The 18,986-nt window shown below is 42.7% G+C and overlaps 1 protein-coding gene across 1 annotated transcript in view; it reads left to right on the forward strand.

Annotated features, from left to right (window-relative positions):
• Positions 1–18,986, forward strand: part of utp20 (UTP20 small subunit processome component) — a 122,917-nt gene that overhangs the window by 68,955 nt on the left and 34,976 nt on the right. The window contains exons 37-47 of the mRNA XM_048548877.2: positions 217–354; positions 2,808–2,945; positions 6,359–6,498; positions 7,294–7,382; positions 9,826–10,100; positions 10,427–10,566; positions 11,146–11,302; positions 13,061–13,159; positions 14,017–14,184; positions 17,088–17,254; positions 18,187–18,334. Coding sequence (XP_048404834.1) covers positions 217–354; positions 2,808–2,945; positions 6,359–6,498; positions 7,294–7,382; positions 9,826–10,100; positions 10,427–10,566; positions 11,146–11,302; positions 13,061–13,159; positions 14,017–14,184; positions 17,088–17,254; positions 18,187–18,334 — 1,659 coding nt within the window. The remainder of the gene's footprint in view (positions 1–216; positions 355–2,807; positions 2,946–6,358; positions 6,499–7,293; positions 7,383–9,825; positions 10,101–10,426; positions 10,567–11,145; positions 11,303–13,060; positions 13,160–14,016; positions 14,185–17,087; positions 17,255–18,186; positions 18,335–18,986) is intronic.

Consider the following 18,986-nt stretch of genomic DNA (forward strand, 5'->3'; position numbering starts at 1 on the left):
TTTGCAAATCAAGATGACTAGACTGGGACAGATACAGATCAATTATTATCTAATTGAATGGTGGAACAGGGTCTGAAAGGGGCTGAATGACCTCCTCCTGTCCCTGTGTTCCTATATGTGTGCATTTCGATAGAATTACACCACCAATGTGCCTGATTCATGTTGTTCTATTTTGTGCCTACTTCCCTTGCTCCGTTTTCGTTTGGTTTATTGCAGAGTGTTCAACAGGAATACACCACACTACTTTGCTGTTTAATTCGGGCATTCCCCCAAAGGCCGGAGTTCCAGGACTTAGTGCAGTTAACAGACCACGATCCAGAAATGGACTTCTTTGAGAACATGAAGCATATACAGGTGGACAATACAATTCATTCATTCTTATACATTCACAAATTGGCAGTACGATCTCCCCAGAACAGGGTGTTTATTGTGGATAAGAATTAAATCAGATTACTTGAAAATTAGTTGTGTTCTTAAACGAGCAGGGCATTGAGGTTAAATTGTTGGAAAGGTAATGATAAACAAAATAAATTGAGAGGCATGCGCAGGCACCAGATAATACTTTAAACTTGCCTTTCATCAATTGACCTTTGTATGAGCATGAACATTGCAGCTCCCAAGAAGTCTAGAATTTGATTAGGTGACTATAAGTAATCAGTGCTTAATATGTCCGTTAAAAATATCACCTCTTGCAGCATTGAAATAGGTTATAACTTAGTGAATATGAAGTGGTGAATATTGCAAGTACAAACTAAGCTTAATAATTTCCAGACTTAAAATACAAGATTCCTGTTTGAAGCTGTATAGTTCTACAAAGAGGATTGTTATGCTGTTCAGCAACATCAGACAACAAGCAAAATATTTAACTTCAATATTAACCAACTGTAGACTAGCTCACTTCAAATTTATGTTGCAGTTATGTGATGCTAAGAGATACATTCACTAAGTCGGGTGTAAATATAGAGAGAGAGAGAGAGAGACGACTGATGGGATTGTGACCCGAAGATGGATACCATCATGTCATCTCCCATGATTGCTGTATGATTTAATTGCCGTCTAATATTGGCTATTAATAACCCAGGGACAGCTGTTTAGTGTTTCGGTAGTGCTCCAGCAACCTAAACGTTTTTCAGTTCAAATCCCATAATGGGAAAGTTATAAGGAAACACCAGGAAGCTACAGTAAGGATGATGGCTGTTCACCCAACCACACAGTATTGTCATTTACCCCAAGCAAAAACTTCTGCTCCCATCTTTCTTTCTCTTTGCACAGCCTTTCAATCCCATTTTGCCATCATTCACCTACACAATTTAATCTGAATGGTGACATTGTCTCTAACTCAGTCACTAGGGCTGGAAGTGCATCACAGTTGTCTGTGTGTGAACGTGTGCACACATGATGGTATTTCTTTATCCTAAACCTGTCTCATTTTGTTTTATATCTGTGGTCCCTTAGTCAATGACCCTCAACTGGAGAAACTGTTTCTATCTACCCTGTCACCCATCCTCTCTCATTTGTGAAAGTCAGCTTCATAAATCTTATTGCTACCTCATAAAACGATCATGGAGCTGCTGGATTTTCATAAGAGCAGTATCAGCACTTGGTCCTGGAATCCTTATTTAAGGATGGATTTACTTGTGTTGGAAGCAGTTCAGAGAAGGCTCACTTGGCTGATTGCTAGGAAGAGTGTTTTGCCTTATTAGAAAAGGCCATGCACACTGGTCCTATTTTTATTGGAGTTTAGAGGAATGAGAGATGGCCTTGGTGAAGTACACAAAATCTCTGGGAGGGGATTCACAAGTTGGGAGCGAATCGTGGGTAATCTAGAACTAGGGGACACAATGCAAAAGTTCACGACTGAGATGAGGAATTTCTTACCTCAGAAGGTCATGAACCTGTGGAATTCCCTCCCCCAAAGTGCAGTGGAGGATGATCATTGATTAGATGCAAGCCTGAGTTTGACCAGGTTGTGATCTAATGGGAATCAAGAATTAATGGGGGTCAGGTTGGGGCTGGAGGTTGGATATAAGACCGTAATCAGATCAACCGTGATTTATTGATAAAGTGGGCATGAGAGGCTTAACAACCTATTTTTGCTCCAGGTTCTTATGTTCCAAAAACCAACTACATCACTAATGTTCTTCTGGAAAGAGGAACTTGTCCTTACCTTGCCTGCCCTGGGTGACAGCTCAGTTACATGCCAACATGACTGGCTTTTTAATGTCCAAAGGACAACGATCATGATGCCAATATCATATCAAAGGGCAAAGCAAAGCTCTAGGTGTCACCTTTTCAGATAACGCTATTTGAGTTTACAGTGAGCAGGATTTGGCAAAGTGTCGGCTCTCCTGGTGATATTTCTCTCCTCGTGTCAATTGTGTTTCAGTGGGTCACATTCTCCCCTCTGAGTCGGGCTTCTTGGTTTGAGTCCCACTCTGGAGTTTGAGCACCTAAAGCAAAACTGATTCTGCAGTGTAATACAAAAGGGAGTACTGTACTGCCTTAGAGATGCTGCTTTGTCTGCCTCTTCCGGTGGGTGTGAAAAATCCCATGGCATTGTTTCTAAGGAGATGAGATGGTTATTCCTGAAGTCCCGGCTAATCAACTTCACAGAAACAGGGTATCCACTCATTATCACATTGCCCTTTGACGGTGCTTCCTTTGAGCAGATTGACAGTTGCATTTTCCACAGTACATAATGACCCTGCTTCACATGTACTTAATGGCTGTAAAGCCTATGGGACGTCTGCTGATCATGAAAGGGTCCATATAAATGCAAGTGTTGTTCTTTTCTGTTCAATGTTCAGATTCACAGGAGAGCCCGGGCCTTGAAAAAACTAGCGAAGCAGCTTGATGAGAAAAAGATTACGTTGTCCTCAAAATCTTTGGTGAACTACATTCTGCCATTTGCTACTTCAACACTGTTCAATCAGAGCATGCTGAAGGTAAGAACTGCTTTTATAAAACGTTGAGACTTGAAGAGGCTGACTGGAACCTGGTCTGTCAGAGTGGTAATGTCTGTAGTAAATCAGAGGACCATGTTAATATTCTGACGACATGAGTATGAAGAACAGCAGATATATGGGAACACCATCTTCTGCAAGTTCCCCTCCAAGCCACTCACCATCCTGACTTGGAAATACATCACTATTCTTCAATGTCACTGGGTCAAAAACCTGGAATTTCCTCCCAACAGCACTGTGAGTGTATCTGCACCAAATGGTCAGCAGTATTTGAAGAAAGGCAATTCATCACCATCTTTCTGAGAGTGGTTAGGCACGGGCAATAAATGCCCACATCACCTGAAAGAAATTTTAAAAAGCCTTTATTAATTTTAAACGTTTCCATTAGATCCTTTTGAGGGAAACTATGTTGATTCAAACTCACTTCATTTAGCCCTTTCCTCACCATTGTTCTTATGACCTTATAATTCTAAATGAAGGGATCTATGAGGATATGAAGCATGAATTTGCAAAGATGGACTGGAGCACCTCATTAAGCAGGGGGCTGGTGAATAGGTACTGGCTCTTACTTAAAGAATGTGTGCATGATTCACAACAACCATTCATTCCAAACAAACTCAGAAATGGCTGGAAAAGCCCAACAGGTCAGGCAGCATCTGTGGAGAGCAAGCAGAGTCCTTGAGAACTGATTGTAGCTATGAAAAGGTGTGTGTGCAAGTGGGCAGAGAAAGGTACATATAAGCTTCAACCGGAGAGAATGAATAGCTTCTAAATGGACCATTAGTAGTTGACAGCAGGTTGTTTGGGGTAGCAGCCCATGTGATAACAAGGCCTGGTGTGTGGACGTTCTGGTAAGGAAATGCGAGAAAGTGCTCAGGCCCCAAAGTTATTGAAAATTATTATCAAGAAAAGTTGGGGCAGTTGCGACTTACAAAAGGAATTGTGAATAGTATTAGATCCAGAGAGGAGATATTTAAAGTTCCCAGATGAAACAGCAAGCCTGAGGTTTGGGAGCACTGTAGAATTTAGCAAAAGAGGGTAAAAAGTTTGATCAGAAGGGAGAATTTCAGAGAACATGGAAACTGACCATAAAAATATGAAGAGAAAACAATTAGGAAAGACAAATAAAAGGTGCCTTACAGGCAGAAACTGGGGAAATTATAATGGGGAGCAAAGAAATGGCAGATAAATTGAGCACACATATTCGTTCTGTCTTCACAAAGGATTGCACAAATAACCTCCCAGAAATGTTTGAACAGAATTTAGTGAGCAGGTGGATTTGAAGGAAATCAGTATTTATTTGAAAATGGTTCTGGGCAAATTAGTGGGGTTGAAGGCTGACCAATCATCAGGACCTGATAATTTACATCTCAAAATACAAAAGGAAGTGGCCCTTAGAATATTGGATGCATTAGTGGTAGTCTTCCAAAATTCTGTAGACTCGGAGCAGTTCTTACAGTTTATCAGGTGGGAAATGTAGGCCCACTCTTTAAAGGGGGAGGGAGAGCAAAAACGGAATTACATTCTAGTTTGCCTCATGTCAATGGTGGGGAAAATGCTAGAGTCTGTTGTAAAAGACATGATATCAGAATATTTGGAAAGCATTAACTGGATTGGACAAAACCAGCAAGGGTCTATGAAATGCAACAAAAACAAAGTTGACAGAAAAACCCAGCTTGTCTGGCAGCATCTGTGAAGGCAAAAACAGTGTTAACGTTTCTGGTCCGGTGACCCTTCCTCAGAACTGACCTGAAACATTAACTCTGTTTTTGCCTTCACAGATTCTGCCAGACGTGCTGGACTTTTCTAGCAACTTTGTTTTTGCTCCTGATTTACAGCATCCGCAGTTCTTGTGGTTTCCATGACAGGCCAGTCATGCTCAACTAACCTACTGGAGTTTTTTGAGAATGTAACTCAGTGAATTGATTGGGGAGGTCCAGTGGACGTGGTATATTTGGATTTAGATAAGGTCCTTCATAACTGCTTAGAGGACACAGTTGAAACCCATTGGTTAGAGGGTGATGTATATTGACATAGATTGATAATTGGTTAACAGACAGACTGTAACTAGGAATAACGGGTCTTTTTCTGAGTGGTAGGCATTCAGTGACCAGTGGAGTACCACAAAAATGCTTGGGCCATGGCAGTGCACTATATATATAAATGACTTGAATGAAGGAACCAGTGCAACATTTCCAGTGATGGCACAAAACTTTGTTGGGGTGTGAGTGTGTGGAGAATAGCAGGAAGCTTCAAGATGGTTTAGACAAGTTGAATGTGTGGGTAAACATGGGGCTGGACAGTCTAAATGTAGGGAAGATGTTTTCCCTGGCTGGTACGTCTAGAACCAGGGGACACAGAACCAGGATAAGGGGTATACCATTTCAGACTGAGATGAGGAAAACTTTCCTGTGGAATTCTATACCACAGAAGACTGTAGAGGCCAGGTCACTGAATGCTTTCTTGAATATATTCAATCAGTTTTTCAATTTTAAAGACGTCACAGGGTATGGGGAGAAAGTGGGAACAGGGTGCTGAGTTGGATGATCAGCCCTAATCATATTGAAAGGTGGAGCAGGCTCAAATGACCTTACTTTAGCTTCTGTGTCTCTACGTAAAATAAATTGGATCAGGATTGGGTCATTTGGCTCATCAAGCCTGCTCCAATGTTCAACATGATCATAGCTAACCTGGTTATGGTCTCAGCTCTGCTTTCCTGTTGACTCCTTTGTTGCTCAAGAAACTACCCTACTCAGTCTTGAATGTATTTAGTGACCTGTTCTTCACTACTCCCCAGTGAAGTGTTTTCTACACAACTCCCTCAGTGAGAGAGACAGAGGGAGAGAAAACAAATTCTACATTTTTGAACAATGACTCTAGTTCTGGACTCCTTCCATACGGGGAAACTTTCTCAGCTTTCACTTTGTCAAGTCCTGTCAGAATCTTATATATTACAATAAGATCATCTGTCATTCTTCGAAACTCCATGGAGTATAGACCAGATCTATTTAATCGTTCTTCATAAGATAACCCTTTTCATCCCAGGAATGAACCCGGTGAACCTTCTCTTTGCTGCCTCTATTGGAGGTATATCCTCCTTAAATATGGAGATTACAAGTGTATACAGTATTCTAGGTGTGGTCATGTTGATATCCTGTACAATTGTAGCAAGACTTCTGTGCTTCTGTACTGCACCCCTTTCAAGGCAGTGCCTCCTTGAGAGGATGTGCCCAGAATGGAATGCAGCCACTCTAGAGGGACAGGCACTAGAGGTGATTTGACTAGGGCTACATGTGACTCCAGTGTAACTTTCAACTAAACATGAGATGGCTTGAGTGGAATGTTTCAATTTTGTTTCACCTGTGTTCTGCTTATCTTTTCATAACATTCTCTAGTATGAGAACATGACCACGGCATCTGTGGAACTTGTTGGAGCTGCCTGCAAGCATCTCGCATGGTCACCATATATTTATTACCTTAAACGGTATATTCATGTTCTGCAGACTGGACAGATCAACCTGAAACTTGCAGTCAGGTGTGTGTGTGGAATAGAGTCCTGTGATGATTGTGCCAGCAAGCTAATGAATGGTTCGTCGATTCTGTTTTCTCACAACATGCCAGGTCTCATTTAATCTGAGGCTCATTCTTTTTAAATATGATAATCAAGATGCACAACCCTATCCAGAACAAGGCAGCCCATTGATAGTCCCACCACTTTGTGTGTTCACATCCTCTACCACGGTGGCAGTGGTATGTATTGTCTACGTGATGTACTGCAGAAATGCTGCAGCTTTCTCAACTGCACTTTCCAAACCCACAACCTTTCCCATCTAGAATGATAAGGGTAGCAGTACATGGGAACATCATCAACTGCATGTTCCCCTCCAAGCCATTCATCCTCCTGACTTGGGAATATAACATGGTTCCTTCATTATCACTGGGTCAGAATACCGGAACTCCTTCACAACAGCACGGAATGTCCTTACACCTCAAGGACTGCAGCAGTTCAACAGGATGCCTCACCATCACTTTAGAATGCTCTCGGTGCAGAAAGAGACCATTCGGCCCATCAAATCCATAGCATCCCTCTAAACAGCATCCCACCCAGACAAAGCTGCTCTTTGGAGCCCACTCCAACCCTGAATGTTAGTATATATCACTATTTTGTCAATGACGTGACACAGTAAACTGAAAATTCTCTTCGTGCTGTGCACTATCTAGCACTGCCGTTAACTAAGGATGTTAAATCTTGTTCATTTTCAGTCTTAACTTGCGTATTTTTCAACTACTGCTTCAGTGTACTTATTCCAGTTTATTTTCTCTCTGACAGTTTGCTGCTTTCTGTGTTGCAAGCCTTTCACTTTGACCCAGAGAGCCTGCAGAAGGAGTTTGGAGCGGTTCAGATGGCTGAAAATGAAAGTACGAGCCAAAACTGTGACTTTTAGGGTGCGGTTTCTGCAAAGAGTACACAGGGTGGGACGCATGAGCTGCATGTTGCACTTTGACGAGAACTTCCTTTTTCTGCTCTCGCTGTTCTGTCTCATTCTTAGCTGGTTCCAGTTTTCCCATGCATGTTTGTATAACCCTCAGAGGAAATCTCCCATGGGCAAATGTAATCAATCAACGTAATTGATCAGTGTGATTGATTGGCAGATGGAACAGGGTAGCCACCTAATTCACATCAAGGAATGGAATTGCCAAGCGATGAACCATTCTTCAGCTAATTGGTTGTTAGCAGAGCAGGACAGATCAATTGATAATTAAAGCACTTGTAGCGCTAGCAGGAACAATAGACCTGGGTCAGACGTCACTCGGCTGCCCTATCAATGTAAGTTGTCATCACTAACTGGTTATGATGATTCTGGGTGAAACATGATAAACTCCTCCAAACTGGAACGACTGGCAGAATCTGGTCATTTCAACCTAAAGGTGTGGCAGGGCAATGCCTTACCTACAGCTAGTGTTCCAAATTGATGCAAACTCCAGTTAAAGTTGTAACTGTAGTTCATGCGCTTCAAATTGTAAGGAGAGTTTCATTCAATTCTGCCTGAACTGCAATCGTCTTTCAGTGGAAATTGGGGGTTGAAACTTCAAGCCATGCGTAAGGAAGGTAATCTCAGTAACACTGACCATGAAACTGCTAGACTTTCTCAAAGCCTACCTAATGTCTTAGTGGTAAACAAACCTGCTCTCCTTACCTGGTCTGACCTGTATGGGACAGCTTTCTGATATGGGGATGAGCAAGCCACTTAGGCACATTCGAGAATGTTTCAGAGATAGTGGGAACTGCAGGTGTTGGAGAATGTGCTCATCTCTAATTGATCTCAAGAATGTGTTCTTGAGATCAGTTAGAGATGAGCAAATCCACAAAGAATTTTCCTAATGGAAGGCAATGGTGCAGAGTCCATGACAAAACTTTGGAGGATATAGATATGGCAAAATGAGATGGCCAGATGACGGGCAGATGAAATTCAAAGCAGAGAAATGTAGAGTGATTCGTGGGTTGCTAGGAAGAACATGGAGAGAGAATATAAAATAACAATTATAACTCCATAGTGAATGCAAAAGCAGAGGAACCCTGAGAGTATATGTGCAGAAGTCATTAAGAACAGCAGGACGGAAAGAGTGAAAGAGTGGCTACTGATGCAGACTACATCCTAGGTTTATTAATAGAATCCCCACATTGCCTCCTGGGGATCTCCACCACAAAACGTCCGCCAGCTTGACTTGTTTCCTGTCACTCAACCAATTACCTCAACAAAACTGTTCAGCAGATTGGTTAAGCACTTCCTTCTTAACTTTGCATTTTTCCATGTGACTAAACTGTATTCCCAAATTATTACTTCTAGATGCTTCCCCACCACAGAACTTAGATTAGTTTTCTCTCACTTGCTACAACTGTGTAGAGTTGAGTGGATAGCAGAGGTAGATTGAAGGAGTCGGGGGGTGGGGGGGGCAGTTAAAACGGTTTGCGACTGGGAGGTATAGTTGCTTGTTGCGAAGTTGAAATGATTCGCGAGTGGGAGGTGCAGTTAGTTGAAATGGTTCGCGACTTTGCAAAAAACTACTATACTTCCTAGTTGCGAACTGTTTCAAGTCTTCCCCCGCCGCTCTCCAACTTCTTGGACGACATGTCCATCCTGGGCCTCCTGCATTGCCACAATGATGCAGCCTGAAATATGCAGGAACAGCAACTCATATTTCACTTGGGAACCCTGCAGCCCAAGGGTATCAATGTGGACTTCACAAGCTTCAAAATCTCCCCTCCTCCAACCACATCCCAAAACCAGCCCAGCTCATCTGCACCTCCCTAACCATTCCTCCCACCTCAAGCCCCACCCCCATCTCCTACCCACTAACCTCATCCCACCTCCTTGACTTGTCCATCCTCCCTGGACCGACCTATCCCCTCCCTAACTCCCCACCTACATTCACCTTCACTGGCTCTAACCCGCCTCTTTGACTTGTCTGTCTCCTCTCCACCTATCTTCTTTATCCATCATCTATCCGCCACCCCCCCCCTCCCTATTTATTTCAGAACCCCCTTTTCCCTCCCCCATCTCTGAAATTGGGCCTCGACCCAAAACGTCAAACTTTCCTGCTCCTCTGATGCTTGGTCTGCTGTGTTCATCCAGCTTCACACCGTGTTAACTCATTCTCCAGCATCGGCAGTTCCTACTATCTCTGTAAGAAGGGCTGATCTCTCTGATTTTGACTTACTGTATTGTCCTGCAGTCCAGATGATGCTGTCATAATTTTTTAGCCTGCTTGTTAAATTGACCCAGCATCCACATAGGTGGTTTTTCTGTTGGCTGCACCCTTCACCCTGTGCTGATCATGATCGTCTCACTGTGCCCTGTAGGTACAGAGAAAGAAGATGAGGAAAATGTGGCTGAAGCCATGGAATTGGAAGATGATGTTGATGAAGAGAAGGAAGAATCTGCAGAAACATTAAATGAAGATAACACAGTGTGTGAGGAAGAGACAGCGGGAGAACAGCTTCCAGTGAAGCAGATGAAGAAGCCCATGGCCCCTCAACCCAAAAATAAACAGGAGCTGGAAAGTCTGATTGACCACATCCAAGTGACTGTCACCCACGGCATCCTGCCTAAGCTGCAGAAATGCTTAATTGCAAAGGTCCGCAGGTGAAACCCTCCAATAAACTTGCAAACTCTCACCTCTTTACCTATGTCTACATGTCACTGTCTAATTTCTCCCCTTTCTCACACTCACTCTCCCCTTACCCTCTCTCTCCTCCTCCTCCTTTCTACCCCCTCTCTGTTCCCACCCCCCCGTGAGCTTGCTGCCCTCTCTCTTTCCAGTTGTCATAAATCTCTCTCGTTCCCTGCTTTTTATCTCTCTTCTACCTTCCATTTATTTCACTCCCACACACTCTTGCCCCTCTCCCTCCAGCCCCCTCCACCTAACTCTGCCACCACTTGAGTTTATTTCATTGTTAACAGGTGCAAAGAGATGAGCAGCACAAGTTGGTGAAATCAAAAATAGTCAATGACGAAGAGTTGGTGCGAATCCCACTGGCTTATACAATGGTTAAACTGATGCAGACTCTTCCCAAGGAAACCATGGACTCCAATTTACCAAGGTATTGCTACACAGCAGTGACTAAGAATAGTTGTATTCACAGTGGCGTTGGGGGATTAGCAGGGCCTTGTCTATTCAGTGAGTGGTTGTATCTGCATTTTAAGGGTTTATTTTCTCTCTCTATCTGAGTCAGCCATGTCTCAGTTGGTCGCATTTTCACCTCTGATTGACAACATTCCAGGTTCAAGTCCGTTTCTGGGATTTGGGTGTGATACTCATCGTTGGCACTCCATGGCAGTAGGTGCTGCATTGTCAGAGGTGCATCTTCAGGATGAGATGTTAAATTAAAACCCAGTCTTCCCCCACTCAGGCAGATGTGAAGATCCTGTGGTACTATTTTGAATAAAAGCCCAAAAGTTATTCTTAGTGTCCTGGCAATATTTACCCATGATTTGTTCACAACAAAAAGGCAAACGATTTTCATATTTTTGTTTGGAGCTTATTGGGTGTAAATTAACAGCCACTTTTTCCTGTGTAAACAGCAGTGGCTAAGCCTCATTGACTGTAAAAGACATTGAGACTTCAGGTGATCATGAAGGGAGCTACATTAACAAAAATCTTTCTGGTCTCCTGTTCACAGCATCCTCATCAAAGTCTGTATGCTGCTGAGAAACCGGGCACAGGAGATCCGAGAGGTTGCTCGCAACACCCTGACTAAAATCATTGAGACTTTGGGCCCAGGATACTTTCTGTATCTTCTCAAAGAGATGCAGTCAGCTTTAACCAAGGGCTATCAGGTAACGTGTTGCAGTTGAATGTCATTGAATGTCAAGGGGCAATAACTATATTTTCTCTTGTTGGAGATGGTCATTGCCTGCCACTAGTGTGGTGGGCATGTTACTTGCTGCTAATATGCCCAAAGTGATTGCCCAAATATATAGTATTTGCAGCCCAAATATTAGCCATTCAGTGGAACAACTCTGCGCTGCTGATTGCACAACACATGAACCTCCTCCAGCCCTATTCATCTCACCCTACTTCCATATTATTACATTCCTTATGTAGCAGCCTACGACTACTTAAGTGAAATAAAAATCACGAAGAAGGGAGGCCAGAAATACAGGCACAGCAACTGAAATAAACAGGGCATAAAATTGGCCAAATTGCAAAGTATGATGGGATTGCTTGAGCCAAGACAGACTCAAGAAACAGTTTGGCCTAAGGACATGTCCTGGCAAGATCCAGTCCGAGACAGTTGAAACCCGAGAGGCACCGGAACACAGCAGGAAGTGTGAAAGGGTAACTCAACCTGTCCTGACAAATAACATTACATGCATGGGACAGACAGGCCTGAGTAAGACAAAAGGCCACATGTATGTTCTAAGATAAAACTAGACTTCCAGGCCTAAGAGCATACACATCGAAGGGGTCACAGTTAAGTAAGCTGTCGAGAGCCATTAGCAGCATTTCAGGATGATAAAGCCAATTAATTTGATACCCCGATTAGTTAAGTCCTTGGAAAGTTCTGGAAGGTAATCGGGAGGGTATAGGAAACCAGTTAAGCAGGATTCGGGGACCTCGCTCTCCAGGCTACCCAGAGGCATGTCTGGATGCAGCAATAACCAGAGCAGGCTGCCATCCAACCAGAGAGAGAATCAACCTGTGAAGGGAGGAACAGACAGAACAGTTTGACAGACCAGCAAAATTATGATTATCTGGGAAGTATTTTAAGTTTCTAAAGAATCAGATCGTGAGCAATGGAGTTGTTAAAAGTGTAAAACATACCTCTTAACCTCTGTTATCTTCAAATAACGTTGTGACCTGGTTCACTGACTGCAGACCCATGCTGTGCCGTCCTTTGCTGAGGTGCCTGGGTAAATTAATATTGTGTACACTGGTTGAGGGGTCTGCGGGATCTTCGGGACATCCTGTTCCAGACAGCACTTTCTCCTTCATCTTTCTCTAGCTTTCCCTTAAATGTATCTGTCATCCACCTCAACCACTCACTGGTCAGCGTGCAGGAATCGATTGCCCAGATAATGTGACAAACCCAGTTTGAGGTCTTCCAAATATTGACAGTAAAGTTTCCTTTTAATTGGGATGTACTTGTCACTGGCGAGGCCAGCGATTAATACCCATCCTCAATTGCTGTGGGGCACTTGCTGTTGAGTTCGTATCTCAACCACTGCGATCCTTGGAGTGTAGGGACACCCAGAGTGCTGTTAGGGAGGGGATTCCAGGATTCTGACCCAGAAACAACAGTATAATTCCAAGTCAGGATGGTGTGTGGTTTGGAGGGGAACTTGCAGACAGCATTCCCTTGTTTCCTCTGGCCTTGTCCTTCTATGTGCAAAAGGTTGCTGGGTTGGAAGGTGATGTAAATGAAAAGAATTGGAATGAGAAAAGAGTAAGTTTTGGTTTGTAATATTGATATTCTCTCATTGAATTACTGAAATTGTATTACGTTAATGATTGAGATATGACGCACTCCCAGTTCCAGAACACTCCTGGTAGTTTCAGTTCACTGAGCCTCCTTTTATTTTTAACCTTGCTAGGTTCATGTTTTGACTTACACTGTCTACATGCTGTTAAAGAGTCTCATACCCAGACTTAACAGTGGTGATTTGGACCCTTGCATGGACGTTCTCATTGGGGTAAGGATTTACTCTCAGAAATGATTAATGCTTTACAGATCATCATGTACTAAAGAAGGAAACAAAACCCAGCTTTTCCACCCTCTGAATATCAGAAAGTGCTTTAGAAGTCGTGAAGTAATTTTTTTTGTTGTAATGTAGACAATAACAGTTGCCACTTTATGCCCAATGAGCTGCTGCACCAATAGCAATGTAATAAATGACTAGATGATCTCTTTCAGATGTTAGTTGAGGAATAGATATTTCATGAGGATTTAGGGAGGAGGAATTACCCTAGTGCTTATTGCAGTAGATCATTCTGCATTCGTTTGAGAGCATATGATGAGCCTTGATTTAACTCCCTATCTGAAAATCAGTGACAACATAGCCCTCCTTCCGTACTGAAGTCTCAGATTGGATATTTTCTAAGCAACCTACTCAAACGTTATGACACAGTGCTGGAACGTGTGGAACTTGAACCCAGGCCTCCTGGCTGAGAGGTAGGAACACCACCAATGTGCCACAAGAGCTGTCTAAGTCGCGGCTTTGATCATAGGCTCAATTATATGGTTTGGGACTTGTTCCCACTTCCAAACCGGTGTGAAATGCTACCAACTGTGCCCTAGCTGACATCACCTCAAGTATCAGTGTTAACTATAACAAATCTGTTTTGTTTTAGAAGATGACTGGTCAGTTTATTATTCTGATGTTAATCCTAAATTCCATTACCCTTTTCCACCCGTGTTCTTTGAATCTTCTAAAATATTTATCTATTTCTTGGTGTTGTAATTAATTAAAAATAATACAATGCTGAATTCTAATGATCTTATTATCAGTGCAAAATAATTCTCTCTCTCTCTCTCTCTCTCACTGTCTAGATTTTTAACCACGAATTATTTGGTGAAATTGCAGAGGAGAAAGAAGTGAAGGGAATTATAAGCAAAGTGATGGAAGCGAGGAGAAGCAAAAGCTACGACTCCTATGAGATTCTGGCTCAGTTTGTAGGAAAGGCACAAGTTATTAAGCTGATCCTTCCACTCAAAGAGGTGAACTCAGCGTTCCGTTTAGCAATACGCACCACTAACTTTGAAGAAATTTGGCCACGAAGATCTAGCAATCTCTAAAACATTTATGCTCGCTTTCTCCCAGCACCACTTTGAATCTGCTGCCAAGTGAAGCAGATCTCCAGGTTTCCCACAGCACTGAGGTCGTCAAGCAGGTTAAGCAGCCAATTATAGTGAAATATTTTCAGACGGCAAACCAGAGTGTCAAAACCACCAAATCACTTTTTATTTTTAAGAAATTTGCAGATGGTGAAATTAATGATAGTGACATCAAAGTGGGATTAGAATGACGAAAACATGATCAGTAAACTTGTTAAAGAGTTTTAATACTTCAAGAATACATAGATTTTCTTTGTCATAATGGAAGAATCTGACATCCAACAAATTTAAAATGACGTTACAGAACTGGTAAAGATGGTTTAAGTAATTATGAACTTAGTACGTGGTTTATGAAAGCAAGAGTTAAAACTATTACAACAAGATGCAAGATAACAAAGTGTGGGGCTGGGTGAACACAGCAAGCCAAGCAGCATCTTAGGAGCATGATGCTGCTTGGCCTGCTGTGTTCATCCAGCCCCATACTTTGTTATCTTGGATTCTCCAGCATCTGCAGTTCCCATTATCTCTGATCACAAGATTCAAATTTGCTAGGGTTTTTTAAAAGTGAGACAAATAGCTTCGCATTGGAGGCTTTTGTTGGTTTGAAGATGTTTAAGTGATTGCAGACTGCAGGGTCTTCAATAACAATACCCTGTGGAATCACTGCTGGCAGATTCTGAATTTCCACATGTAAAGCTGCAGAAACAAAAGAATGACAAAGGCGAACACTGACAGCTTTGCCTTCATTGCTGCCATAAAACCCAGACCAGTTTGCTGTATCATTCACTGGTGCATTTCCCTCGGTTGGTCAACATTTATTGTGGTTTTTCATTTGACCCTTGCGCTTAGTGTCTGGTTGTTGCCCTGGGCGTAATGAGACATGAGAAAGACAAAGCAACTAGTTCTGTCTGTTTCCAGAGCTAGTTTTTTTTTTCAAGGAACAGGCCAGCACAGGCTTTATTTTGAAGGGGACGCTACTCCATATGGGGAATGACTGCTCAGGAAGACTCATCCACTATTGCTGCCTGCCTTGACTTATTGGAAGGATTTGCAGCGTCATAATTAACCTGTTTGGCTTTGTTATAAATGGACCTCTTTATTTGGATAATTCATGTTTCTTAATGAACAGGAATTCAGTCATAGGAAGCAGATTGGTTCATCTTTTTGTTATGTTGCACTCTGGTCAATTCTAACTTTCCTTACCTTGTGGAAGTACCGCATTGGCTGCAAACTGCTTTGGACTGTCTTCACGGCAAGAAAAGACCTGTACTCATGCAGCTTCTGACTTTCTATTCAATCTCTGCTGTGGCCTCAACCCTTTCCTATGTCTGTAACCTCCAACAACCTTCTGAGATCCAGGATTCCTTTCAATTCCAGCCTCTTGTCTAACTTCCCCATCTTTACTTCTTTCACATCGTTGGTGGCCTGAGGCCTAAGTTGTGGAATTCCAACCTGAAGTGCCTTTACTTCTCTCTGCTTTGTCAAAATTCTGCATCAAAACCACCGCCTTGACAATTAACCACCCCTGCTGATGTCTCCTAAGATATGCTGTGGTAATGCAGGGTTAGATCTCACCGTGGCTGCTGATGGAATTTAAAATTAGTTGATTGACTTTCAATTATAAATTTCTTGTTTTCACAAGCAGTAACCATGAAAACTTGTAACCATGGTCAACATTTATTGTGGCTTTTCATTTGACCCTTCCGCTTGGTCTCTGGTTGTTGCCCCGGGCGTAATGAGACATGAGGAAGACAAAGCAAGTACTTCTGTCCGTTTCCAGAGCTAGTTTTTTTTTCAAGGAACAGGCCAGCTTGTAATTGTAAAACTTGTAATTGATTGTCGTGTAAACCAAACTATTTCACTGATGTTCTGTAGGAACGAAAATCTACCATTCTCCAGACCCACGGGAATGTGGTTGTCTCTTAACAGCCCTCCAAAATAATCAAGGAAGTCACTCATTTTCAAGGCATTTAGGATTGAGTAACAGATACTGGCAGCTGGTTTGCCAATAGATCAAGAAGATTGTTGTAATAGATTTATAAACATCAACTGCACAGGAGAAGGCCATTTGACCCACCTTGTCCATGCCAGTCAACAAAGATCTGACTCTTAATTCCAGCCAGAGTGGGAATTGAATCCATGCCATTGGCATCACTTTGCGTCACAAACTAGCTGTCTAGCAACTGAGTTAACTAACCCTTCGTAAACATCTAGATACGGCTTAGATGCTTCAAGAGTTTCCAACTCAACCACTTTTTGAGGCAGTGATTTCCAAACTCCCACCACCAATGGGGTGAAAACATTTCTCCTCCGCTCTCCTCTTCACTTCTGCCTCTTAGTCTCTATGCCCCAATAACCTTGACCCCTCTATAAATGCAAAATGTTCCTTCCTCTCCACCCTTGTAATCTTATTTGCTTGCATCAGGTACCAACTTTTGCTGCTCCAAGGGAGAAAAACACAGCCTATCCAGTCTTTCCTCATAAAACAGAACCTCCAGCCTAGGCAGCATCCCAAGAAATCTCCTGTGCAATGTCTGGCGCAGTTATGTCCTCCCGATAACGTGGTGACCAGAATTGCATGCAGTCCTCCTAGTGTGACTCAACTAGCATTTCATGCTCTGATATTCTGTGCCTCAGTTAATGAAGGCAAGAATTCCAATTGTCCTCCATTGTTTTCTGACTGTGTTCCTATGAAGCACCTTAGGGCATTTTATGACAGTGTAGGCACACTCTAAATGGAAGCTGATATTGGTGCAGTATGGTTAAGTGATATTTTACATTTTCAGATCTTAGAGAATACAACCATCCTTAAGCAAGCTCGCAAGGTTCAAGAAACGTTTCATCGCATTGTGTCTGGCCTGTTACTGAATAAGGAAATGACAGCCGACTCCATTCTCTTATTAAGCCATGGTCTGGTGACAGAGAGCTTACCATTGATGGCACAGAGAATCAAGTGAGTAATCATTCATTTGAATGACTATTTGAGTGAATATGGCAGATTAAAGTGTATATTGAGACAGTATGTTATGCTGATTGAGGTTGGTGTAAATTGTGATTAGCTTTTCAGTATCGCTGCATAAAACTGGCAAATGGACAAGATTTATTTAGGATTTCTGGTTGGCTTGGATGAGATGTGTTGAGTTGCCTGTTTCCGTGCTCTATATCTCTCTGACTGTACGTTTTAGAAGATTAAAGGGTGATTGAATTGAGACTGTAATGGTGGTTACACATTTGCCAGAGCAGCTGATGTGATGAAGTCCAGTTTGCTTGTATCCATATGTGATATGCAATTCTTGTTGGCAGGAAGTTAGCTGGGAAAATTGGAACATTCAGGTTACCTTGATTACCCAATGCAGTCCTTCCTTGGAACAAGAGGGGGGCTGTTTCTGAGGTTTTCGAGAGGCCATTGGTCACCACATTTGGAATCAAAGGAGTGCCTGGGTTTCCCAGCCTTCAGCCAGCACCCATGGAGCGAGGTTCAGTCTGTGCAGCAGCTGGTGAGCTGTATTTGTGCAGTATCCAACTATCTTAAAATATAACCGCTAACAAGAGTTAACCAGAATGTGACGAGTCAGCTCAAACTCCCTAGTTTAACCCATCCCTGCATTTGTGCATATTTTATGAGTTGATGTTTTGTCCAGATGGTTTTGTTAAATGTTGGTTGACGGTAAGTGATGAGAATGTGGAATGCAGTACCGTGTGAGCTGGTTTAGGTAAATGGCATGGCTGTCCTTAAAGAGAAATTAGATAATTGCTCAAGGGCTAAAGAAAGATGCCTGATGGGTGAGATGAGGAAGAGTTGGGAGGAAGCTTGTCTGGAGCACAGACTTGTTGGGGCTGCATTCTCTAGGTTTCTTTGTAACGCTGCTACATGTCACTTTAAAGAGGTAAACACAAGAAACTTGAAGCCTCCCGCATTGGACTGAAGCCCCAAAGTTGCCTTTTGCTGCCCCCCACCCCAAGCCGTCAAGGTGAGAAAGCGGCCACCAGCACCAAGACCAACATGCACATTCTGGTCGATACAGGGTTGAGGGTAAGTAATCAGAGTTTCTGCTCATTCATTGGTTTCTGAAATGCATCGTCTTCCTATTTGAACACAGGATGCAGGCATTGCTGGCTGGGCTATTCATTGCCTGCCCCTAGTTGCTTGTGAGTAAGTGGTGGCGAGCTGCTTTCTTGAACAGTTGGAGCCCGTTTGTGGGTTCACCCACGATGCTGTTTCAGGATTTGACCCAAGGACACCGATGGGCCAATGATTTATTTCAAAGTCAGGATGGAGTGTGGGCTTGGGTGTGCATGTGTTTAGGGATGTGTTCATTCAGAATAGCTGTTGAAAAACCCACAATTCCCCTTTGGTTATTAATATGCCAACAATTGCAAGGCCATACATTTTACCTAATCCGATTTACTCTGAGGATGTGGCATAGACCTTCTCAACCTATTGTAATCCCCCCAATATTGTTCACACTGTGAGGTTAGGCAGGGCATTTCCAAAATTTTGACTCGACAGGGACCAAGGAACAAGAGCTTATGTTCAAGTCAGGCTTGGTGGTGATGATCCTTCCAATAGCTTATGGATAATGTCCTTCATGTTGTAGAGGTCATGGGGCTAGGAGCTGGAGCACTTGGAAGAGGAGAATATTTGGAATAAGGATTAACATATGAGCAGTGGTTGTGAAGACTAG

The sequence above is a fragment of the Stegostoma tigrinum genome, chromosome 18 (assembly GCF_030684315.1).
Source record: "Stegostoma tigrinum isolate sSteTig4 chromosome 18, sSteTig4.hap1, whole genome shotgun sequence".
NCBI lineage: Eukaryota > Metazoa > Chordata > Chondrichthyes > Orectolobiformes > Stegostomatidae > Stegostoma > Stegostoma tigrinum.